Below are 26,609 nucleotides of genomic sequence, written 5' to 3' on the forward strand. Positions count from 1 at the left end.
TATGCATGTTTAAAATGTCACGCTTGATAAGTTTTGCTTTTTGTCACATCTTCCTGACAAGAAGAAAAATCGGTAAAAAAATTTATTTCGCAGTTCCTGAAATCCATGGTTACGTTTGTAATTTTATTGATATCTTCGAAGATCATCGCTTGGAGAACGATAAAAAAATGGGACAAAACGTATGTTGTTTTGAGCCGAGAAAAATTTACTACTTTTACTATATTACTACATAAGCGGCGTACTAAAAAATTGACAATTCTCAATGCGCATATTTATTCGCGCACACTCAAAGTACACCCATCGGAAAGAAACTTCCCTTTCTAAAATCGTCAACATCGCTTTTGAACCTTTTTTTGAAGGACATATTTGCTTTTAAAGATAGGCATACCTTAAGATATTTTGAGCCCGAATAAGTACCCCAGCCTGCTTTTATTATATATAAAGAAACAAACAAGAAACTAAATGTAAATTTTTTGCTTTTACTTCAGTCCTAAAATCCAAACTTTCGCCCAGTTTTCTTCCCAAAACCCTTAAAAAGTAAAAATCTATTTTAGGAATTTCTTTTTGTTGATGAAAAGTTGAAAACATCACTGGTAGGACGGATCAGATGAAACACACTTCTTCTTTTCTACTGTTATTTAATTTCTTTTCTACATATATAATATACACAGTCACTAAAAATCTGTTATTAGAACACAAATAAAACTCTTAAACCTTCTTCAAGTCTCTGTACGAAATAGTATGACGAATTAATTTTGTGAAGTTTAATTTCAGTGAAAACAAAATAAGGTCTAATGCGCAATATAAAGAAGACACGTAGTCCAATTGAGTAAACACAATAAAAAACTGGTTTAGCAAGCAAAACAAAACGCAAAAACAACGTTAAAGTTCGGCAGCCACGAAACGTTTTCAAAACTTTCTGTAAATAAAAAAACATTTTTATACATTGTCTCAATAACCCAAATAATAACGTTTGGACTAAATAAGACAAACGAGTACTTTATTGTCTTGGTAAACCACCGTTTATGGTGGTTTAAAAAAATAATAAAAAAGGGTAATACTCTCTCTCTTTTAGAAATGAATAAAAATATGAATCCTGATGCAATGATGTCTATGTTATTAGTTTTTGGTTGTGTGTATGTATAAGTCATGATTTAAAACAACCTTGCGGCTGGATAATATATGACATCTTTTCGACAGAAGGGATTAACCAGCGTGAAAACGACGTCTTATGGAACGACTAATCTTGCATTTTGCCGTAAGGTTGGGATTATCGATTCCATATTTTCTACTTATCGATTCACCTATTACCTAAATTCGACGTCGTCTTCGTCGTCATTTTCGACCCTTTTATCCGTCATTTCTAAAGTCGTCGGCTGATACACCCGATCTTTATTTTTCTTTTTAATCAGTTCCTTGTTCGCCGAGTTCTGTCTTTTTCTAATTTGGTAGCTCTTCGTGAACGATATGATCGAGAAATGGCCGTTCGCTTTACCGTTCGCCGTCTCTCCATCCACCTCGCTATCATTATGCTGCCTCATTGCCAACACCACGCAAAACAGCAAAAAAGCGAGAAGCAAAACGATGGCGAATAAAACAGCCATGGCGACAAATTCCTTAAAATATGATTTTCCTCCCGAACCTGTGTATGGTATGGCTGGACGATTAGTTGTCGTGTTCGCTAAAAAATAAAAATTCGAATTTATTATATTTACGGCATACTCAGCAACGACATATTCGGCAAAACAACATAACGATATGAAATGACATTTCGAATTCTTTGTTGCGTGGATATCTTCTCTGCAAGGCTTACTTTTCGACAAAAAAAAGTATTGTGGCCACTCGCAAAACAGATCTATTTACCGCAAGTATTATTAGGGAGGTTGTTGAAATATTATTTGGAAAAAAAGCACATGTTAATAGGGAAATTAAAGTAGTACATTTTAATACAAAAATAATTAAAAACAATAAATGAAACCCCACGTGAAAAAAATTGTAGTAAAAACAACTAAATGTGGGAATGTGGGAATGAATAAACGAACAAATGAATGAATAAGTAAAAAATTATGATCTGTCATTGTAAAAAAAAAGAAGAAAAAATTAGAGGATTTTAAATATTAGATATATCGCAGTTTGGACTAACAAATTTACACAAAAACAATCTTGAATATATCAGTGGCAAATTGTTGATTTAGACAGGTTTCTGTTTTTGAACTCAGGGAGGTTCCTGTTGAAACATTGGCTGCAACATGCCACTACACTGATAAGAATTTTTTTAGAGAAGCGCTGTTGCTATATGTGATAGAAAAGTCTTGTTTAAAACTTAACACAAAAATTTACCACCGTAAATTCAAGATTGCGAGAAACATCATTTACATGTTGATGAGCGAACACTTGTAGTTAAATTTATTTATTTACACTTATTTACCTCGTCGAGTTACATTTGTTACGTGTGGTCCTCGCTCGGTTACTTTGGTGGTTACGAGTGGTCGTTTAGTGGTTGGTGCTGTAAGTAAACAAAATAAAAACAAAACTTTCTTTAGACAAAACACAAGGGAAGTGAAATAAAATATGTAACAGTTTTTCAATCCGACTCAAAAACCGGAGTCCACTTAAAATAGCAGAACGTTGAGAACCGTAATTTCTTGGTTCTAAATTTCTCCGTTGTTTAGTTTCGTGTGCAAAATGGTTTAGTTACACGGAAAGCCGGTTTCGTGCAAATCTTTAGAGCAAGTTGAACCCTCAGCATTACGCCGATTAAAACAAGTTTGAGATGTTAAAATTTGCAAGTGGCATTTTCCTGTAAATTAACAACAGGGAAATTTTTTAATTCGATGACATTCGATTTTACTGGTTAGTATGTCATGTTTTGTGCTAAAGAAAGTTAGTTTGTAGTGCAAAAAAAAAAAAAACGCGCGGTGACATGCGATGGAGTGCTGTACATGCATGACCTATTTATACACTCTCCCTCACATTTATATGTCCATTCATATGCTAAACACTTCTTTTTCTACTTACTCTACGAGCTCGATCTGGCTTATATGAAACAAACTTCTGCTTTAAACTGCATCATTTTTATCACAAAATAACCGTGTTCAGGATTTATCACGATTATTTTCACAAGTTCTCAAACAAGACAAAAATGGCATTTCACCCATTAATCTGCAATTTATATTTTGTTTTGCGATCGCACGACATAATATAAGTGAAAGCTACATCAAACTTAAAAAACAAAACAGCTGTGCCGATGTGAACCAAAAACTTTTGTTGACACGTCAGCACTCGGCAATTAGTAAGTGTTGACGTGAATTAGAAAGAGTATGAACATTTACGCCACTCAGAACAATTATTGACAAAAACGTTTTTTTTTTCCATTTTCTTTCAAGAAACAATAAAACCTATATTTTTTTGGATTGGTGCTAAAAAATCAGACTTTATTAGCTGATTATAGAGCTTGTTATATACGTCGGTGCAAATATATAAAAAGAAAGGTCGAAAAATTCAGCTTCTACAAACTTTGGTCGTTAATTAATGAAAAGACTCGAACAAATATTTAAAACAATTTGTGTTGAATTTAGGTTGAATTTCCAGTAGACGGTCTTTAGCACGACTTATGTGCAAAAAAATGAACTTTCTCTATAATACTTGTCTCAAAATTATTGTGACGAGTTTTTAAATCGACTTTCCATTGTGGTAAGTGATAACTCGTTCGGTGATATGAAAATTAAATGGAGACAAAATTAGAGAGCGCGTGTTCGCTACAATGGCTGTTTCAAACATCGTCGTCCTATAATTGGTGTGGATTATACGCCTAGTTAGTTTGCAGTGAATTAAAGAATTGGAGCTTTAAAACGGACTTACCTTGCAATTCTAACGAACAAGATTTTGACTGCGAGTCTTTGACTTGAACGATGCAGGAATACGTCCCAACATACGATTCGGTAAACTGCGTAATCAAAAGCTTCTTGTTGTTGTCCATCAGCTTGTACATATCGCCGTCGTATACACGGACGCCGCTTCGGGACCAGCCATTGATGGTTGGTAATTCACCAGTGTTGGTGTCAGCAATGGGGTTGCATTCGAGGAGTGCACTCATGCCAAATGTGACATTCTCAACGGTAGCCGTGCATTTGAAATCTTTTTGCACTAAATACATTATGTACATATCGAATCAGATTTCTACCACTAAACATTCAGAAAGCCAGTTTTTGATTTCTACCACTAAACATTCAGAAAGCCAGTTTTTTTACTCGTAAAAAAAAAAGAGAATTTAAATACTCGCAATATAAACTGAGATGCTAAGTGTTCCTATGTTCAGACACACAAAAAACTGAAGTGAAAAAAAGTTGGAACACAAGTCGACAAAAAATATGTCGCTAATTAAAATAAATTAATGTTATGTGTAATGACACTAATGTGACAAGCTACTTATAAAAAGCACCTTTCGGACATCGAATTGCGTTTCCACTCCTTAAATCCTGTATTCTCTCTAAAGGATCAAGTTTCGTTGCTTCCATACACCTGTTTTCCTTCATGCTCCAAGCACAGTACGGATCCTTGATCTGTACGCAGTCTTTACAAAGCCAATAACTTTCGCAGTGGTGAACTGGAAACGCAGCCACTCCAGAATCTCCAGCGGCGTAAACCATATTCTAAAGTGGATGATATGGATGATAATAAAGTTAAGAAATGTAGACCAAGACAACAAATGCACCAATCAAACGTTGAGATGTTGAATAACCACAGAAACGAAGTTTCTTCTACAAAACGATTGAAATTTTAACTTTTCTTTTATAATTAACACAACTCCCATTTTTACACCTTTTAAACGCTGTTAGATTTATTCAGTTGTAAAAAAACTTGTCATATTTGTTCCCAGTCTTTTCTTAACACGTTTCACAGGGAGCCCAGTATATGTTATTGATTGATCTAATCGCTTTTCTACGTTAATCAGAATATGCACAAGATTTTAAAAGAATTGCCCCTAATTTCCAATTTCTTTGGACTTTCTGGGCCGTGGGGCGGATTGCTAGGCTTGCGTATTCTTCGACATTGTTTACTTAGTCTACGGTACTGTTAACTGTGTTTCGCCATTGTGAAAAAAGCCGAAAAACAATTTTTACCACAAATATTGTGTCCAGGGTTGTAGATTTCTTGGCGTTATAGTAAATTAATTAGTGCAAGTTTTTTTGTGATTACACCCATCTCGTTCTCGCTTGAGTGACATTTTAACTGAAGGAAATGTAAAAAATGCAGCACTTACTTTGTATAATTTCATCACTTTTATTGGACCTGAAGTCTAAATGAAGATTGTTTTAAACATTTAAAGCGTACATCGTTCAAAGCAATCTCTTGCGTAAGTGTCTGAAGAAATTTAAATACTAAAGTGAATTCTGCAAAATGTTGCAGTGCACCAACATGGAAACAAAATATATATGACAGAAGAATTACTTTAACTTTTTTTAAGAATTTACCGAATTACCATTTACCGCTTTTGAAGTTCGTGAATTGTCACGACGCTTTCTTTATTTACTCAGAAGCATGTCAAGATAAATTAAACCTAAACAAGTAAATGCTAGTGTAACTGTAAAAAAAATCACCAACCAACCTGAAAGGGCTGTGTTTGTTTCACTGCGTTAACCTCGACTTGACCAGTATTGTTTATAGTCAATTTGTGTACATGACCATTCGCTATGGACAAACAAAATTAAAAATAACCTAAAACGTTTGAACAAGTGTTTCACCAGATGGCCATGTTTTTCCAAATTTGTGTTTTTTGTCTTTCTGAGAACAGATAACATGGCAATACATTTCATTGCACACCATGGGCTGAAAAATTGATCTAGTTACCACATGTGCATGTGTTTTTTTTTAGAAAACCTGGAGAAAAAAAGAAGGCATGACATATTGACCTCAGTGCAGATCCTCTACAATTGTATCATAAATATTTAAATAAAAAAGAAGAAACACTCACATGTGCCAGCAAAGGCTACATGCAATCCAGAACCAGTTTTATTTGCTTCCAAATGAAAATCATCCACCACGATCGCCGTCAACCTGCGCGTAAAAGATACTTTTTTATGTAACCATAATTTTTAAAACCCATTGACACCATGTTTTTCGCATTTATTGTACAGCACTGAGGGTGGAAGTTGGTGGAAGGTGCAAGTTTAGTGACTGGGGTAAAAATAACATTGCAAGAACGTCTCTTATTTCACAAATAAGTCTCGTTTTTCTGCAGATATTGATCGTAAAACTTGACATAACAATAGAATATGGCAAATAAAATTGAATCATAAATGACGTCATTTTAATAGAATGATAAATCTGAGTTATGTTTCATTTGTAATCCCATATATGGACATGTTCAAAAATATGAGGAAGCAATGTGAACATTGCTAAAATCAGAAAAAACATCTTTTTATCATAAAACTAGTCGATAAAGCCCGTGGAAAAATCCACTTACGCAAAAGGTCAATAAAAAGGAAGTTATTTTAGATGTTTTGCTGACGTCAGCAGTGCAATGCAGATAAGATTTATACTTAAACTGGAAACACTTAGCTAAAAGAATAGAATAATATTTATTTTTTATAAACACTTGAAAGGAAGATGTGACAAAGTTTATAACAGTAAGCAGAAATATAGTATATCTGATAATGGAGATTTGATTTTTAAGAGAAACCATAGCATTGTATTTGAAAAGAAGCCATTGCACAGGATATAATGTTAATAGAACATTTAGTAAATTTTTCTCATAAAAAAAGACATTGTGCTGATGATCTTGAAGTTACTACTGTGTTTATATAACATTGATAGTAGTATTCTGTATAAATTTTTATATTATTTAGGTAATAAGAGACATCTAGTTTTGGTTAGGACTTACCATCTGGATCGTTAAATTAGTTTTGTGAAAGTATTTATTATATGACTAGCTGTTTCCCGTGAAAGAATCCACTGTATTCCATTTAATTTATGTAGCAGATATATGTCCATCAAAAAACAAACAATACAGCAGTGCGCATCTTACATCTGCATTATTATATAAATGACCAAAAAAATTAAAGGTTTTCAACAACTGCAGTATTTATGTGACATTTAAAATCTAAATCTACTAAAATTACTTGCTCTGACCATCTGACAAATGCGAAAATTATTCGGAAAGAAGTTTCCAAAAGCATTTCAACATACATCTCACCCATAAAATTTAAATCACTTAAAACGCCACATATATACAAAAAAGCTGATCAATGTCAAACACAAATCTCTCTCATTGTATATGTTAAAATCAGTTAGTTTATTGCAAACCCTGCCAAAGGTTGACACACAGTGTGAAACAATAAATTAATAATAAACAATAAATTGTGCCTCTGACAGAATTTTTTATCTAAGGTGTAAAAAAAGGGATTTGCAAGGACAAATAATGCAATAAAACATTATTTGATATATTGCATTTAGTCCTTCCTCACCAAACTTTAGACAAAATGCCAACAAAAAAACGGTGTTTAAATCTAAAATTAATAAAGTCCTTTTAGCAATTTGCATGCTGTTTTACCATCAATAAAGTAAACAAAATTTCAAATCTCACATAATATTCTGTCACAAATTTTCATAAAATATATATATAAGTCATAATGAGTCATGTTAAACAACAGCAATCATTCTATATATAAGTTCATTTTATGTCAATTTTTGCACCAATTTTGCAACACAAAATACAAATTCTAAATAATACTAAAATCTCTTATTTTGGTCCTTCGCATACCGACGGTCTCCCACAAAAGTTTAATCAAAATGTAAAAAATGAGAGGTAACAACAAAATCAAAGTTTGCAAAATTTAACTATTTCAGTACATATATCTACTGCATATGCCCTCTAAAACAATATTTTAATCCAAAATGCCAAAGAAAAACAGTTTGCAACAAAAATCAGTTATTTCGATAATATTGCATACACTATTTCCTCACAAAAGCTTCACAAACTGTAAAAAAAAGAATGGTTGTAGGGAGTGCTTCTGATTCAACAAAAAAAGTTTTTTCGACATATTGCATCTAGCCCTTACCCATTAAATCTTACACAAAATTTCCAAAACTATATACGATTTAGAACACATCAAATTTAAATCGAGAAGGATCAGTCATTTCGATATATTGCACGGAGTCCTCCCCAGTAAGAATTTATACAAAGCTTGCAAGGTGTAAAATTGAATTCTTCTTCTGTGTATATATATATATGGTCCTTCCTCGCAAAATTAACATAAAATGTCAAAAAGGTTCAGATATAACATCTAACACAACAAAAAACAGTTCTATCAGTATATGTCATGCCATTGTCTTCCACCAAATGTTCCCCTTAAAGTTTCACAGACACAGCCTGTAAATTAAAAACAACTAAGATCAGGTATTTTGGTCTATTTCATACCATTCTGTTCCAAATAACTTATAAAATGTAAAAATTGAGTGGTAAAACAGAAATGTCAAAAAGAAGAAAAAAATAGCTTACAAAGAGTATAAAATTGAAATCAACAAAGTAGCTCTTTTGGTGTATTAAATATAAGCCATACGCACAAAAGTTTACACTAAATGTAAGAAAATGGTTGTGTTTAGTAATTCTAAATTAAGAAAAGTCAGTTCTTTTAGCATGCTGATTAAGGTTTTTGCCCACAATTTGAAACAAATTAAATTTACATTTTAAAAATAAGTAATTTCTGAACTTTATTTTCAGAATATTTGGAGGAAAAGAACTTGGCAAACCAAAAAAAACCCAGGAAAATTGTTTAAAATTTTCAGGGTTAATAACGTTTGATGTGTTTTGTGGGAATATATATACTGGGAATCTTTAGTTTAAAGCTAGCATTAGCTAGCTACAGCAGCTAATAGCTAGTCACTTAAATATAAACTGGAGACTTAGCTAGGTATAAAGAACATGGCTACATATATATATATATATATTCCTAGCTAGCTAGCTAGTTGTTAGTGGTGGTTGGCTTTTTATGATGCTAGCTATAAAACATGTCTGGCAACAATAATATAATCGAAACTGAAAATAAAACATGAAAAAACCTTACAGAACCTTGCTATGATTAATTTATAAAACCATGCTCTTCTTCAAATGTTTTTTTAAAGATTTATTTTGAATGAAAGAGTAGAGAATACTCAAAAAGAACAGCCATCTTTTTCGTAAACACAATTTCCGTTTTATGCTGGGAGCTTCATTTAACAGTCCGTATGCTTTGTGAATATCTAATACCGTTTCATATGTAGCGATACCTATATATATATGCTAACATAGAGTTTTTTGGCATAAGGGTATATATATTTATATCGTTATTAGCAGCGGGTTATATATTTACACCTTATGTGCGATTTCTATGAAGTACATCCCTAATCTTTTTAGTTAAATTTTAGCGTACAGCCACGTCATAAGAAAGTAACCCGTGATTTCCGTGTCGTGGACTCACAGTTTTAGTCACGCAAGGGAATTAATATATAAGATATTATAGCAAAAAATATCCTCAACAGAATAAAATCTAGTTGGATAAATAGCCTTGAAAGTATTTTGACAGTTAATAATAGTTCTCATAATTTTTATTTAAACAAGAAAATGAGTAATTATAGTTGTAAGAATATTGGCTGCAGAGAGAGTTTCAAATTTAGAACACAAGTTACAAGACATGCAAAAAAAATGTTTAAAACCAACACCATCAAAAGTTGAAAAATACACTCTAAAAGATGATCTGTATCATTGCAATACTTGTAAGAAAACATACAAGCAAGCACAGACCTAACATTTTTTGCCATATCAAGGAGGGTTGCACAAAAATGATAATATAAGACACAATAAAGAAGACTAAAGAATAAAGACATCTACTTTTGCTTCCTAATGACAATTTCATAACAAGTACAGATCTTCGGGAATTCTAAGGAACTATAAAATTTTTCGTATTTCTTAGTAAATATTTTGGACTTTGCCAGGAATATCTTTTTCGTTACTTTCTGATCATTTCTGCGTTGTTGAATTTATCAGTTTCTGCTTTTGTCTCAATTGATAATTGCTTTGTTTAAATATAGATTTAGCTTTTGGAAAAACTTTTTGATTCAAAGCAAAAAAAATAAATGAAAAGATAATATAAGACACAATATTCAAATTTTTGTTACAAAATTATCATTTCTGTGTCATTTTAAGAACTCAGAAATGATCTTTTTTGTTTCTGTGCCCTACTGCAGGGTGTTAGACATCCATTAGAAGAGATATGTCTTAATAAAAGCAATCTACTTTTGCTTTTAATGATGATTTTGTAACATATACAGATCTTGGAGATTTCTAATGAGGCGAGATTTTTGTTACTTTATTATCACATCTTTGTTTTGGTATACAAGATTTCCCTTGAAGATTCTGAAAAATGACAATTCATATAAAGTTATTTTAGCAGTTAATTAAGTTCAACATTTATGCTTTCTTGGATAAATGTTGATAAAAAAGTAACTTTTTTTCTTTCAAAGTGTTACAAAATTATCATTTTTTTTGTTTTTGAAGTAAATGTTGTATTTATAATAGAACAACCGGAACTTTCATTAGTCCGAAAACCGGTTTTCATTATTTTTCTTGACTTTATTAGACTAGTTTCAATTTTTCAAAAGAAAAGTTTGTTACTTTATTATCATTTTTTTTGTTTTTTATTTCTCTTTGACAGATTGCCCAAATTTCACGGGAATTTCTAATTGTTACAGTTTTATCTTCCTTGAAGAGATAGAATGACTAAAATTGATACAATATTGACTAAGATATTTAAAATGATAATTATGTAACATACACCCTAAAATGTTCACAATTGGGCAAAAAACTGCCTCATATTTTTAAACATGTCCATATCGCCTTTGCTAAGACTTGGTAACAACCAATTAGTCCACCCTCGCCCTCCTACTCATGACTTCTTAAAAACAGAAGAACGTTTCTTTGCCCCTACCTGGCTGAATCAATAGTGTACAACGCTTCACCATCGTGTGGCAAGACCATATCATACATAAGAGAACGGTCTGGTGCATTAAAGATTTCTGTATCATGATCTGACGAGAAGGAAGCCTCTTTAGGACCGTCACACTAAAATAGAAAAACATTTTTTGTCAGTGGTACAACTGGATAGCAAGAAAGCAAGTAGTTTTATGTGTAGCATACATACCACAGGCCTTGAGACATTATTTTTAAAGGCTGAGAATGGCGTAACAACCCACTGTTTAGTTTTCAGATCTTTATATGTTAGTCGACCTGTTTCGAAAACATGAACAATGTCCGACACACGATATCGACAAACTGCTGTATTTGCAGTGTCTTTCCTAAACCAAAGCAACAACATGAATATAAAATTGAAATTTTTTGTCTAAGCAGGTCTATTGGTGAGTACATCTTATTAACACATGAATACTAAGGAAAAAAAACAAACATATTTATACATACAGGGATGAAGAAAAAGTTGCATATACAAATTTTTCTGTTTTCCCATTCATCTCCACATCCCTCACATAGGTGCTTTCTACAAAAAACACCAGTGGTGAAATAACACAGTGTCAAAGGTGAAACATAGAAATATAAATTACAGCAAATTGTTAAAAGCTAAAAAAAATGCATATTGTATCACAAAATAATTAGAGCTTTGTGACACAAATTATTGCTGTTTAAAGCTAGCGTTTTTGACTGTAACATGGTAACAGATCAGCGTTTGAGTGTTTTTTAAAAAAACGGTAAAATATAAAATTGCATTTTATGACAAATTATTTCGGTTATCTTCTCACAGATTTTTTGTGATATTTTATGTTGCAGTTATTTACAACAACCTCTCCACTAAAAATCTCAATAATCTATAGTGGTTCAATCATTTTCACTTACCTAAGACATCGTAGTATGATGCCACAATGTCTCCTTTCTTCAAACATATAAGCGGAGATTTCAAAAAAGTTATAAATCTCTCTGGGCTTAGATTATCTTCCCCATTATCATACTAAATAAGGAAAGAAAGGTTTATTTTCAAAAATACTGTGAATACCCTATTTCGAATACACATCTTAGAAGTGTCACTTTTGAGCTATTTTTCTCTATTCATCTCGAATCTTTTCTATCTCCAAAGTATTCTTTTTTTTTTTTAGGAATTCGAAATAGTGAATCTACTGTAAGCATAATAAAAGATGCATAAATGTTTCTCTACAATCATTTACAATGCATACCTTGCAAACTCTTCCAACCCGCGAGTACACAACCTAAAAACAACATGCTTCAGAGTGAGAATAATTTTGTTTACATCATTATTCTAACTTGCTGATCTGTATATTAGTTAAGGAATGACTTTAAAATAAAGTTTGTCGCTAATTTTTCAGTCAAATTCATAAAAGAGTATTAGCACACAAAAAATAAATTTAAATAAGATAAGAAATGAACAAACAATATATAAGCTAAAGGTTAAAAAATTTAGGTTGTTTGTTTTGAAAAATAAACGTGAAAATGGAAGTTTAGCATGGAGGAGAAGTCGACATAATTTTGTGCAAAACCAATTAGAAGCTTCACAACTGATTGCAACGCAATAGAATTGTGAATTAATATTAGTTGACCAAAGTATCGTTAAGTTATATAAGACAAACTTGGTAGAGTGGAAAACAACCTACCTTACGCCCTAAGTCGATGTCCACAATCTCATGAAAAAAATAATAAATGTAACCACTAGCATCTAATGAGTACACAGATTTGAAACTTGCACCTAAAACAACAATGAATAATTGCTGTGATGCGTGCAGTTACACAAATTACAGGTAACAAATTGCTGATGTTAGTATACTAAAATCCAGTTTGAATGAAATCTATATAATTAACTATGATTACCAAAAAAATACAGTTTGCGTCTGCTATTTGCAGTTGAAACCAGTGTCTCATCCTCAAATGTTTTCACCTTCGATATGCTGCTCCCTTTTTCATTTGGTTTTTTCTGTGTAGCAACAAAAACATTATCACCTGAAACAAACAAGAACCAGCAGGTATAAGAAAGATTCTTTACAATTTAAGAATTCTTTTTTCTATTGCTTTTTTTCTTTTTCTATTGCACCTCTACATCAAATATGATACTGTATTCTAAGATGTTTTGTCTTAATTTAAAACCTGTGTAGTCGCAACTTTTAAACATATATTCAATGATACTCCATTTCATTTTGTTTGACAGTTTTGCAACAGTACATGGTACAATTGTATTCCCATAGAGCTGCGAACACTGAAGATCATGTGCCTCCAACGAATTATTAAGGAGATAACAGGGTTTTAAAGATATGACATCATTGTATGACATCATACACCTGTAGGCCCGAAATGGGTGGATTAGTTGAGCTTTATGGAATTTGACCAACAATGGTCTCAGGTGGTCCCTAGTTACACTAGAGGGTCCTGACATCATTTATTTTATCTGTTGCCAAGTTATTTGGCCTTAAAATTATAAATGCAATACAATGGCTTCTGAAATTTCTCCTCACATTAAATTATAGAGTTTTCATTCTTTTTCTAGAGTAAGACTTGATTTTCAACTTTTTTTGAGAAGATAACATTATTTTTATTAAAAAATGAGAAGATTGGAGGTGATTGTCATATTTGTCCGAAAAAATTAGATTTTAAATCCACAAATGAAGAACAAATTAATGCTTTACAAATGTAGCATTTCTATGCATTTTAAAAATAGGATAAAGTTAGACAGAACTACTTTTACAGGAGATTAGAGGTTTTTTAAAATTAATCTGCAACATGTTGCCGCTGCAATATCTAATTTGCTGATTAACAATTGAGACACATCATTTTAGTTATTTTAAAGAAAGTAAATATTATAAGAGATACCTGAGAAATATGTAAGAGCATTGTATTTTTTATATCTGGGACAGTGACTAAAAGCGTCCTTTATTGTAAGGCTGTTGTTGATCTGTAGAGGATTTCTCTAAAAACACAAAAAACATGTCATATTTAATTTAGTTTGAAATAAATTCTTGCTTGTGATTGAATCCATTATCACAGAGCTTTAAAAATTAGATACACACTGGCCAGCGTGCACCTGGTAAGCACTTAAACTTTGTTTGATGTGCACGAAAAATTGAGCACAAATACAACTGATATTGAGGTGTACAAATGGCATTTAAGTGTGTGTGCCTACAAGGTTTTAGGTTCACAGAAATATGAGGCTCGTGTATTTAATACAATTATGAAATTACAATAAGATAAAAAAGCTTTGTATGACAAGTTTTTTATAATGTGTTTCGTTTTCTGAAAGAAGGGGCATATGAAATAAAGTTTCTAATTACACTTAAATCATTACTTAGGTTATATGTGAAGATTTCTTAAAGAAGATGAAAAGGAACTTGTTATGTTAAAATAGTTTGCTTTTTTGCAAACGAGATTTACAGTTCACTTTAAAAGTGTCAAAAAAAAATTTCACCTGATACCGCCAACATTCTGGATAAAATGCATTTGTCCCGCATATGTACAATCTTTTTTGCGAATCATATAGAAGTGATTTTATATAGTTATCTTCACAATTCATGTCCTGTAAGAAAAAACAACAACAACACGTGAACATATAAACAGTGCAAAAAGAAGTTCACAAGCACAATTTAATCTTTAGACAACAGTTTGGGAGTCATTATTATAAATAAAAACAAGTAAAATGGCAGGTTGATGTTATGTAAACTGCAATCACATTAAAATGTCCAAGGAGAAATTTAACTTAGGGGTAAACCACAAGTAAAAAAAGTGTATGCTAGCAATGTTCAGATTTTTAGACCCCTCCACTGGGTTCCAAATGCTAAAAAATTCCTAAAATCAGAAGCCCTCATACATACCTTTCTCTATGGACTGCTTTTTTTTAATTTCAGAGCCAAAAAAAGAGAGATTTTTTAAAAAAATCACATGAGAATATGTCGAATATTTAAATTTAAAGTCTTTCAGTTATAGCAAAATGGAAATTGAGATGAGCAAAACAGGATAAAAAAAAACAGCACTGAACATACCTTGGGTCCCTCTCTTTTACATTTTGTTTTTTCCGTTGGAGACAAATCTATTCTCTAAACAAAAAAAATCATCATAATTTCACATGAACAGTTTACCTGCTAGAATTGGTGTCACTAATCCACCAACCCATGCTAGTAATTCTGCAAGCTTGTACTTTAAAATACTACTTGCATTTGTTTCATCAATATGACAAACAAACACGGCAAATAAAAATAAGTTCAAAAAGTACTTACTTTGTCTATTGACTTGAGATCAAGTGAAAGACTAAACAAATTATTTCTAAGAAAAGAAAAACAAAACTTCCTGAATATGTCGTACATAATTTTCCAACTAAAATCAAGAATTAACTGAATTAATTGGCTTCTTGTAGGCTGTTTAATTTTCAGAAAATAACAGAGGTCTGCAAACAAAACTATTACTCCAGCACGGCATTATATTTTTTTGAACACTGCATGCAAAAACACATCCTTGTTAAATATAGAAATTGTAAAATTGAAAGTAGGAAGTAAAAAAAAAAAAAATTTACAGCAGCTTTTCTGTTTTAATTTTCTTTTTTGGTTGATTTGCCTTAATTCTCAAAGGATATAAATGCGTATGCAAATACACATATACATACACAGCACTGATGTATACTTTTTCATTAACTTCATCCAGCAGAATATTTACATCTTTAACTTTATTATAAAATTCAGAATCTTTTGGTGGGAAAATATACACACTTGGATCTATAAACAAACAAAGTGAAACATATTCAATCAAGTGATTTTTACAGCAAGTATTGGGACTATTTTTTGAACCAGTTTGTTCTCATATATAAAAAGAAAAAATGTTGAGGATAAGGTAAAGATATTTGGGAAGTAAACACAGAACAATAACAAAAAATACCTTTCATGGCTTTCGTGTTTACAGCTACAACACTGGCGTGCATGGAGAAATGAAACCATTGTAAGAAGAGTACTATATACATATACATGCTGATTTGTTTTTGTTTTTTGTTTGGACTAAATGAAATAGCATGTGAAAATCACAAAGTAGAGAACATAAAATTTCAAGCTGTACAGCAATACATTCATTTATGAAAACTACCCAAAAATCAATCATCAGTTAGCATAGCTTGCTAGTTTTTAATGTTTATATGAGAAAATCTAAAAAGCTAAAAGACAAGCAGGCTAAATCTGGTTAAATATCCACCCTAGTAATATCTATTAGGAATAGGTTAGAATAACATTCCCCCCCCCCCCCCAAAAAAAAAAAGGAATAATTAAACCCAAAATATCCAACTTGCTTTTCTTTGATTTGACATATTGCAGAACATTGTGTCAAGTTGTGAATGAAGATAAGGAGTATTATTACAAAAGTTACAAAACAAACAGAGATTTTCAAGTTTAAAGGAGAAAACAATGAACAGAGTGAAACTAAAAGCAACTGTTTATAATTCAAGAAAATTTGATTTGAAATAAATATTTTTTCTTCTAGAAACTTTGTTACCATCTTTAACAGTTTGATATAAATATGCTAACCCTAATAACATCTATAAAACACATAAAATCCAAAAAATAGACATGCCTATAAATAAATAAACACCATCCATTGAAGAAAATCAAACGAATGTGATTTATTCATAACTTTCACCTGCTCTTAAAAAATGTGCAATGCATATTCAAACATTAGATATTTAAAGTGTACAAGAATGAGTCAGAACTGTGGGATCTGAAGTACACAAAAAGGAAAAATTTGCAGAATAAGTAGAAATTAAATAGACATAAAAAATATATGTTTGTCAGTCCTAATACTGTAATTATTTCATTTCATAATACAGCCACAAAAACAAGAAAAAAGAGAGCCAGTGATATTTCCAAAGATGCGAAATGTTACTTTATTATAAACTGTCACTCCCTTCGTCTTGTGAGGTTTAAAAGTGTTCCGTTATTCTCTTTTGAGAAAATAAAATGTAAATCTCTTTTTAAAATGATATTGAAATTGATTTATATAAAACTTAAGGGAAAAATTCAAAAGAAACTGAAACCTGTACACAAACTCAAAATTTCCAGGAGATTTATACTTTCCTTTTGGATACTAGGGGAAATTGATTTAAAGAGATCTAAAAAAACAACAAATAAAAAAATGAAAGCTTAGAAGCTTGAACAGTCATACTGTTTCTAAAACCAACACATTAGTAATGTTAAGTCAATTTAATGCCTCCACTAATTTAATGCCTCCAGCATCTAAAGCACGAAAAACCAAAAGCAGTTGTTGACTTATTTCCCCTATTGAAGATTTAAACTGCAGATATTATATATTTGGCTGTTTTTTAAGGATGCCAAACAAGAATTTCACGCAAAATCAAAATGATGAACAGAAAATTTTTAAGCAAAAGCCAATGATTATTAAAAATTTTTCTTTTTTAAAAAAAAAATAACAGGCTAGGAGTGCATAAAACTAAGTGAGTCAAAACTAATTATGAGCGTAACTTTCTGCATATCTGTAACATAAACATATCTTTGAAAATTTGTTTTAAACCTTGACTGTATTGTTAAAATGTTTTACCATTCTTCTATAACGAAACTATTGATAAACTTGCTACTTGATAATAAGTGGAATTGCAAAGGGCATAAATTTTGCAGCTATGCTTAACTGGGATAAAATAAATGTCAACACACAACCATTCTTATATCTGTCCCTTTTTTATTTGCATCTTCGTGGTCACATTTGCTTTAATTCTATCTTACATTTTATTTTTAATATTGTCTGTTTGACCAATCATCGCAAGTAAAAAATGGTGAGGCAAAATTTTGCTGCCTAAACTAAACACTTATACTTTGATTCACAGTATGACTGAACTATAGATTACATTAAATCAGGGCTTGAAATCCAACCCATTTCGAGTGAGTCTTTTCAGACTCGCATCAAATACATTGCACGAATCCACCAAGTCTTTTTAGACTGCCGTAAAAATAAGTAACAAGGGTTTAATTTTTTTAATGTTATTTTTTTAATTCATGCTTAAAAAATGACATGCTTAAACATATTTAAAATAATATAATTATAATCTACTAAGTTTTTTTATATAAACCCATGTGTAAACTTTTTACACATGTAAATACAGCATTTAACCTAAATAAGTTAACTCCAAAAAATAACTAAAACAGTAAAAAAAGTAAGTAAATTAAAAATGCATAGCAAGCTTCATTCTAAACTTTTTGCGAGAGTCCCTTTGGACTCCCATGACTCTGACTTACGTGAGTCTCAGCGCGAGTCGGACTTGCTGACTCACGTTGGATTTCAAGCCCTGTAAATACTTGAATCAGGAAAATAAAAGTAAAGTAACAATCAAAAAATATAAAAATTCTTTTCACTAGCCATTAATGTTCCATACAACATTTGTTGAGAGTCACTTTTCGCATTTTAATAAACATTGGGGTAAAACAAAATAAATTATGCAGTTTATTCATATCAAAGGGATAAACGTCAGCAATATAGAAATGTACATGAATAATAAATAATTGTGAAAGATAAGATATATTCATTTAATTCATTGCAGAGAAATATGTTGAAATCTGTTAGTAACAATTCAATGATGTGACACAGCCTTTGGGAGACATGTTGGACATAACATGGACTGTCAACTTTTTTATAAAGAAGAGTTTGTAGCCATTTATTTTCCAAAAAGTGTATTTAAAAAGATATTTAATCCTCCTGTACATAGTGAAAGAATACAATGTTTATTATTTCTGATTTAGAGTATGTTAGAGAAACCTTTCTGCAAATGAAACAAATTTTTTGTTAACGGATCAAAACATGGTTAATTGTAAAATCGCAGAAACTAGCCCAGTATGCAAACAGTCTATTTAAGGAGTCTTTAAATATTACCTTCGATGGAAAGATACACTTGGGTGCTGTAATTGGTTCGAAAACTTTCAAGGATACGTACTGTAGTGATAAGTTCGAAAACTGGGCAAAATAATTAGCTAATTTGTCTAAGATAGCTAAAACTGAACCACATCATAGTCACAAGAAAAAGAATAGTCTGGTAATTCCCGCGCGTATAAGCCAATTTCCGCATTTTATGATGTGTTCTCCAATTTTTTAGTGCCCAGTCTACTTTTAGCTGAATGAAATGTAAACAGCACAAAAATTTGAACCATTTTAATAGCGTTTCGTACTGTGTAAACTGCCTGGTGCTAATTGCTCAATTTTTGATTGTAATGTATCTAGAGGCCCTGCTGGTGTCTCTATATTTGGAATTCCCAAAGGAAACGATGAATTTAGCGTTGCTTGGCAAGAGAAACTGGTGAATGTTATAACAAGAGATCGTGTCATTCACAAGTCCTTAAGATCGCAGATTGAAAAACGTTGCTTACATGTATGTAAGCAATCCTCAGGCGTAAGTTCAAGTAGCATATTTTTGTGATTATTCCTCATATTTGACTAAGGTGATAGCTATTATGTAAACATATCTTTTATTCCAGATGACACAAGAACTACTTTAATACCTGGATCCGGCCCAACAGTAAACTTGACACAGTTTTTTATAAGAAACCAAAGCATTTGGTTGAGCCTAAGATGTCTTAAAATTTTGATAATTTGAGCCTTAATGTTTCTTAAATTTTCCTTGTTTGACTCTGAAAAATATTTTATTTGAAAATTTTTTTTGTAGTACTGTAACAAAAGAAAGATCATCAGCCTGCAGTATATCAAATAAAAGACAAAATGCACCCCCAATCAGGGTTAAAGAAAGCCCTAAGTACCACAACTTTGACAACTTTATCTAAGAATAAAGACCTTGCAGCTACCTAAGGATTGGGTTATAAGGGAAAATGACAATAGGGTGGCAATATCACAAAATAAAAATTGTTACATGATAAACATTGAAATACATGTAACAAAATTTTTATAATTTACAATACGAGCTTTGGCTTGGTGTTTGCCAGAACATCACGACATCTTCAAAACATATAATCGTTCCATGAATAACATAACTCTGTCCCAACTTATTTCAGTCATATCACAGTATCAGTTGTGTAATGGTAAATTGATCCATCTCTACACAATAGCACTTATTTGATAAAACACTCTGTACCAAAGACATATATACCAAGTCCACCTACATATCCTTTATATCATAATTTATACCACAGGTCATGTTATTTTTTCTTTTATTTTTGGTTCAAAAAAGTTGTTCTAATTGTGTCAAAGCCTCATCAAAGGCAACAAAAGCTTGCAAAAGAGCATTTGAGTCATCAACAATACCTGCCAAACCTAAGGCTCCTATATCCAAAACATCAGGGGCAAGAATTAAATTGACATTACAGAACTACATGATTAAAAATAAGCAATTGAAAAACGAACTTCAAATATTGCGGGAAGAAATTGCAACTACTGCAATCAAAATTTCAACACATTCCATCATCGAGCTGGTGCAGTATCTCATTCATCAAGGTCTTCCATATGTACTCACTGAAAGATTATCACAAGATCCGTTAGAGGTTAGTCAGTTTAAAATTAAAACTCTGGCTAGTGTTAGTAAACAATTATGTTCAAGAAATGAAAAAAATTGAATAATTATAGACAGAAGAGACAAACTGAAATACACAATATACGAGCTAGCTAGCTAAAAAAGAATTGCTTGGCTTTGCCACTTTCATTTTGTACATGTACAAAAAAAATGTTTTATTTCTTAATCTTGTTATCTCATAGCTAGCTAGCCTTACATAGCATTTTTACAATTTTAGAACTATTTTGGTCGACAGAGATCTATGGGAGCCAGGAAAGACAACCCTTCAATACAACATTTTGGGTACAACAACAACACTATCAGAAATCAAAAGATTTTAAAACCTATACAAGGAGGAAATGTCGTTGATAATGGTGGAATATCAATTTGTGACGATCCTGTACCATGCAGAAAAAAGACAACAAATTCAGAAATTGGAACAACATAAAAAAGGGTTATTTTTATAGCAGCATTATTGAAAAAAAAACATTACACTTACTTGATATCTGTGTTAACTGGATTACGGCAAGTACTTTCTAGTAAGCAAAGCATATTTATACAAGAATCAAGTACATTTAGATTTACGTTTTCTGGACTGTTCACACCTTGTCTCGCCACTTGTGTTTGTTTACCGCCTAACGCTGTTATCTATAACAGAGATCCATATATCCCCATAATTGATATGACGTGATGGATGATCTTTCTCTCAGCTTTTTTTGTATAAAAAGTTTAATTCAGACAAGATGTAAACAATAGTCAAAATGCAAATGTAGTCACACTATTTTTTTAAAAAAATAACATTTTCGTTATTTTTAAATTAAAGTTTAGGTTAAATATTATCCTGAAACACCTAGCCATGCTCAGTAGTAAGTTCAGAGTATTTTTTATAAAAGGTTACCCCTCTGTCAAAATATAATTGTGCTGATTATGGTCAAGCAATAATTTGAGGCATAATCTCAGAAGCCAATAATTAATGGTTATTAAACAGAAGCCAATTGTGGAAACAAATATTACTTTTCAGGATAGAAGTGCAGCAAAAAAAAGATGACAATAAATACATTTCCAAAATGTTAGCCAAGACAATGCTTTTATCATATTTGTAGCTATAAAAATAGCTGTTTTGTTTAGTGGCTTAAAGGGTGATTAATGGCCTTTGTCTTATTTCGATTTGCTTTGATCTTTTGTGACATCTGTACGTCTTTAACAAAAGAAAAGAAAAGACACGTACACGAACATACAACAATAAAAGGTCTTCAACAAAGTTCAATGCAACCTCCTTTTTTACTGGGTCTTTACATTTTTGTTGGACTTTTTTAAAATCACACAAGACAGTGGGATCTTCTACAAGATGCTTCACAATTGCTTTGCTCTTGATCTCGTTTTTAAAACTTTTGGTCACAAAAACCACCAACACAATCTCGTGCATTTACCAGCTTATATTCAATTCGTTCTTGGTCATCTTGTGATGCTTTACCAGCAAGTAAAAGAGTTAAACATTGTTGTTGATAAATGTTTTGTACTGACTTATCAAAATGATGATGTCTGTAAGTCCCTAACATATAACCACTCAGGTAGCAGATTATTTGTTATTCTTTATCTGTGACATTACTGGAAGGTTCGTTTAGTGACATTACATCATTTTCAACTTTACCACCAGATAAATGTGCCAACACATGGTTAGCAAGCTGCATACCCAAAAGCATACCACAGTTTTTTGTCAAGTTAGGACCAAAAGGATTTGCTGCTTCAGATATGGACTTTGGATGAAAGTCCTCAGCATCCCTGTTGTAGGCATCGATGACATGTCTGATTAATTGATACATTGGAAGAACAGCATCCAAAGAACCAACATTATACACCTTAAACTCTGCCATTACTAAGGTGGATAGCATTCATCATTGAAAAGTTTCACCACAGCATTTACATTTGAATGCATTTGGATGTAACTTTTCCTCTGCTTGCTTTTTAGGAACGGGAGTAGGTTTTTTACCTTCCACGCTGGAGCTATGTTTGGCGTTTTGATGTCGAGATAAACCCCGTTACTAACACATATTTTGAAACACAAATCGCAGTTAAACGTTTCCACAGCTACTTTTGAGATATTATTAACATCTTCGGTAACACTGATGTAAAATCAGAATTTTCTGCCAACATATCTTTGTCAATTAAAGCCAAAACGGCTTCTAGATCGTCGCCGACAAAGTAATCTTCATGCTGCGCAGCCATGTTATTGTACTTTAATGCTTCTCTGTTCCAGCCACCCCATTTTAAGTAACACACATTTCATTATGGCCCGAAATGGCCGGCTACCCAGACTATTCTTTTTCTTGTGACTATGACCACATGCAGTTTATACAGCATTCACCAAAGCCTACAAATCAAAGTTTACTTACTTTATAAAAACAATACATGGTTTCGAAAACTATTTGGAACCAATTCAGAACATATTGAACGATCACTTTTTGCCGACAATCTTTGCGCAGGATGAAGAGCAACCAGAATACTTTAAAGCATTACTTTCGTTATCAGCAAGCGATGGTGGTTTAGTTATTCCAATTTTAACGCAAGAGTCACAACTTCAATTTGCAAGATCAAAGTTAATAACCAAACCACATGTGGAATCGATAATATCTTAAAGTAATATCATGTTTTCCCGTAGTTGCAATGGTAAAACAACCAAGAAACTGAATAAAAAACATTCCAAGGCAAAAGAAGCTGTATTGAAAGAGAAAATTGACCATGTTGACTCCATTATACCAGAGGATTTATTACCATTTGTCAAGCAAACTCATGGTTGAATGCCATTCCTATTGAACAACAAGGCCTTGATTTGAATTAAAAGGAATTCAGTGACGCTTCAAGACACTGTTACAATTTACCATTGAAAGGGTTACCCAATTTTTGCACCTGTGGAGATGCATTTACTGTCAATCATGCTCTTTTGTGCAAGAAAGGTGGATTTGTATCGAAAAGACATGATAACGTTCGTGACTTACTAACATCGTTACTTAATTGTACATGTCACAACGTAGAAGCTTAACTACACCTTATTCCACACACAGCAAACAGAAGTGATGAATCTCGACTGAATATAAAGGCAAATGATTTTTGGCGACATGAACAAACGGCATTTTTCGATGTTCGTATCACGCACGTAAACTCCAAATGCTACAAAAATCAATCCGAGAAGAAGAGATCGTATAATGAAAGGATAATAAATGTTGAACATGGTACTTTCACAACTCTTGTGATGGGTACAAATGGAGGTATGGGAAACGAATGTCATGTTTTTCTTCAAGAACTTGCAAAAAAAACTCTCCATAAAACAAAACAAAACAAAGACTACCCAACAGTGATTACATAGCTCTAAACAAAACTGTCCTTTGCGTAAGAGGTTCGAGAGTGCCATGGGTTTAGTGGTAGTCTCTCCCCTAAACTCATCGTCTTGGCTTATTTAATTTTTGTTTTTAACTTGTTTATGATTTGCTTCTGTTTTCCTTTTTGTTTGTTTGTTTTTGTTTTTAACTTTGTCTTCTTAAAGTTTTCAAGTGTTTTTAAGAATTTTTTTCTTTTTTCTTTTTAAGATGTTTTAAATAGCTATATTTTATTATTTTCACAATTTTATATTGTAATAAAAGCTATATTAGTTTATTGGATTTAAGTGTAAGACGAAGCAATATTTAGTATATACTAGTTTCAGCAGTTATATCATCTTTTGGTTGTTCCAGTTTGACAATTTATTTATATATAGCAGTTTTTGAGTAAGGGAATTCAAACAAACCCAGATACATTTACACATGACTGATTTTTTTTCAGGCACAATTTAGTAACATAAAAATTTATTTCTAGAGGCCCTCTCTTCTAGTAGGAGGTTTTGAAGTGTGGAAAAAATAGTAAAATGGTAAGTGTTACCAACAAAGGAGTTATTGCTATCTGTCTCAAGTTATTCCACCTGAAAATTAAACATGCAATGCAATGGCCAACATTCTTAATAACTCCTTCAGTCTTTTTCAGGAGAGCTTTCCGTCATGGTCGGACATTTTTAGATCTCAGAAATTATTGAATAGTCCTGGTCCTTTTAATCCACGAGCAAGCCTATTCATAGCCAACCTGACCATCCTAGCTAATTCACTGACTCCTGACTTAGTTAAAAGAACTATATAGACATAAATCTCTTTTGCCTGGCCCCTTCGTCGTTGGTAACCAGGTCTTGCACAAGAAATCTAGCCATGCGGTTCTTAACTAATGCGGAGGTGAACGCCGACGGAGCATGGATGAAGCAAGTCTGCAAAACTGCACTTACAGGCGGAATAGACATTTTATCATGGATTTAATTGTAAATAATTTCTTTAGGTCCGAATTTAACAGATTTTTTCTTTATGCCTGTAAAAACGAAACCCACATGCGGTGTAAATCTTTTTGAAGTTTTAAGCCACGTGGATAAAGATTTTTTTAACTTGAAAACAAAGCATATTTTTGCCTATTTGCTTGTGATGACCTGAAAAGTGAACAATAAATATAAAAATGACAGTATAGTCATGCATACTATTTCAGACATGTAGAAAAGGAAGTTAAGATTGAGAGAGTCACTATACCAGTAGACGCTCGATCATCGTGTTTGGGGTTCACGATTTAAAACGTCCCCCACTTTTCTACCGCAAGCTTCTAGAAGCTTCTGGTGATACCTGTGCTAGACATGGTGGTGGAATAATGAGGTTGACCAGTGTATAAAGGAAAAGAGGAAACTTTGGAGAGAGTGGAAGTCAGGTGGTAGTAAAAATATTTATGAAGCTAAGCGTCGTGCTCGTACAGCAGTGTATAAGGCAAAATCAGAGGCAGAGAGAAACAGATTTGCAGATGTGTTAAGAAGGGAAGACCAGCGCAATGAGGTATTCAAGATAGCAAAGCAAATGAAGAAGACTAATCAAGATGTTGTAGGTGAGAAGTGTATACGTAATGATGAAGGTGTTTTGGCTAGCACAGAGGAGGAGAAAAGGGTAGCTTGGAAGAATTATTATCAGAGGTTGCTTAACACAGAGTTTGATTGGGATGATGATAATTTGTCTGATGATGATGTTGTAGAAGGGCTAGCTATGCAAATCAAGACAGAATGAGTAGTGGAGGCTATTAGGAAACTGAAGATTGGCAAGGCTCAGGAGTATCAGGTATTGTTGCAGGGATGGTAAAAGCATCTGGATATATTGGAGTTGAGCTTATTACAAGTCTTGCTAATCAGATTATAAAGTATGGTGTTATTCCGAGTGAGTGGCAAGGGTGATGCATTAGAAAGAGGTAACTATAGAGGTTTGAAGTTGGTTGATCAAGTAATGAAAGTTATTGAAAGAGTGATTGATAAGTTACTTAGAGAAAGAATTGATATAGACAAGATGCAATTTGGTTTTGTTCCAGGGCATGGCACTACAGATGCAATATTTTTACTCAAACAGCTTCAGAAAAAGTATTTAGGAAAGAGAAAGAATCTCTATTTTGCCTTTGTAGATTTAGAGAAAGCTATTGATAGAGTGCCACGTAAAGTTTTTTGGTGGACTATGAGAAAATTAGGTGTGGATGACTGGCTAGTTACAATGGTACAGTCTATGTACAGAAATGCTAGAAGTCACGTCAGGATTACCGATTCACTCAGTGATGAATTTAGTGTAAATGTTGGTGTACATCAGGGTTCTTTACTTAGTGCTTTGTTGTTTGTTCTAGTCTTGGCAGCTCTGTCGATGGAGTTCAGAACAGATTGTCCATGGGAGTTATTGTATGCAGATGATTTTGGTTCTCATAGCAGAGTCGATGGAAGAATTAGTTGAAAAGTTTGAGAAGTAGAAGAAAGGACTAGAAGAGAAAGGGCTAAGAGTGAACACAGCAAAGTCAAAAGTCATGATTAGTAGCATTGCCGCTAAGTGTGACTTTGTAGTTGGAAAGTGGCCTTGTGGAGCTTGCAGGAAAGGGGTTGGTAGTAACTCAATTTCTTGTCAGGCTTGCAAGCATTGGGTACATAAGAAGTGCAGTAGTATTGGTGGAAGGTTAAGAGCTGACATTCAGTTTGTATGCAAGCGTTGCAAAGGTGAGATTATAGAGAATGAA

The 26,609-nt window shown here is 32.4% G+C and overlaps 1 protein-coding gene across 2 annotated transcripts; it reads right to left on the minus strand.

Moving 5' to 3' along the window:
- Positions 1 to 478: 478 nt before the first annotated feature.
- On the minus strand, positions 479 to 16,047 carry LOC130644914 (semaphorin-1A-like). Of its 2 annotated transcripts, XM_057450705.1 has the most exons (20): positions 15,908 to 16,047; positions 15,639 to 15,747; positions 15,256 to 15,301; positions 15,022 to 15,075; positions 14,451 to 14,558; positions 13,859 to 13,955; positions 12,866 to 12,994; positions 12,652 to 12,743; positions 12,217 to 12,249; positions 11,882 to 11,993; positions 11,453 to 11,528; positions 11,178 to 11,331; positions 10,965 to 11,098; positions 5,975 to 6,057; positions 5,609 to 5,691; positions 5,264 to 5,299; positions 4,442 to 4,652; positions 3,862 to 4,146; positions 2,429 to 2,506; positions 479 to 1,681 (listed from the first exon to the last, which is right to left on the minus strand). In XM_057450705.1, the coding sequence occupies exons 1-20, from the start codon at positions 15,993 to 15,995 to the stop codon at positions 1,308 to 1,310; spliced, it is 2,382 nt and encodes a 793-aa protein (XP_057306688.1). In that variant the 5' UTR covers positions 15,996 to 16,047; the 3' UTR covers positions 479 to 1,307. The 2 variants fall into 2 exon arrangements, with proteins under 2 accessions (XP_057306688.1, XP_057306697.1); XM_057450714.1 differs by lacking the exon at positions 2,429 to 2,506 and having other exon boundaries at positions 480 to 1,681.
- Between the last annotated feature and the right edge of the window lie 10,562 nt (positions 16,048 to 26,609).

The sequence above is a fragment of the Hydractinia symbiolongicarpus genome, chromosome 1, assembly GCF_029227915.1.
Source record: "Hydractinia symbiolongicarpus strain clone_291-10 chromosome 1, HSymV2.1, whole genome shotgun sequence".
NCBI classification, from domain to species: Eukaryota; Metazoa; Cnidaria; class Hydrozoa; order Anthoathecata; family Hydractiniidae; genus Hydractinia; species Hydractinia symbiolongicarpus.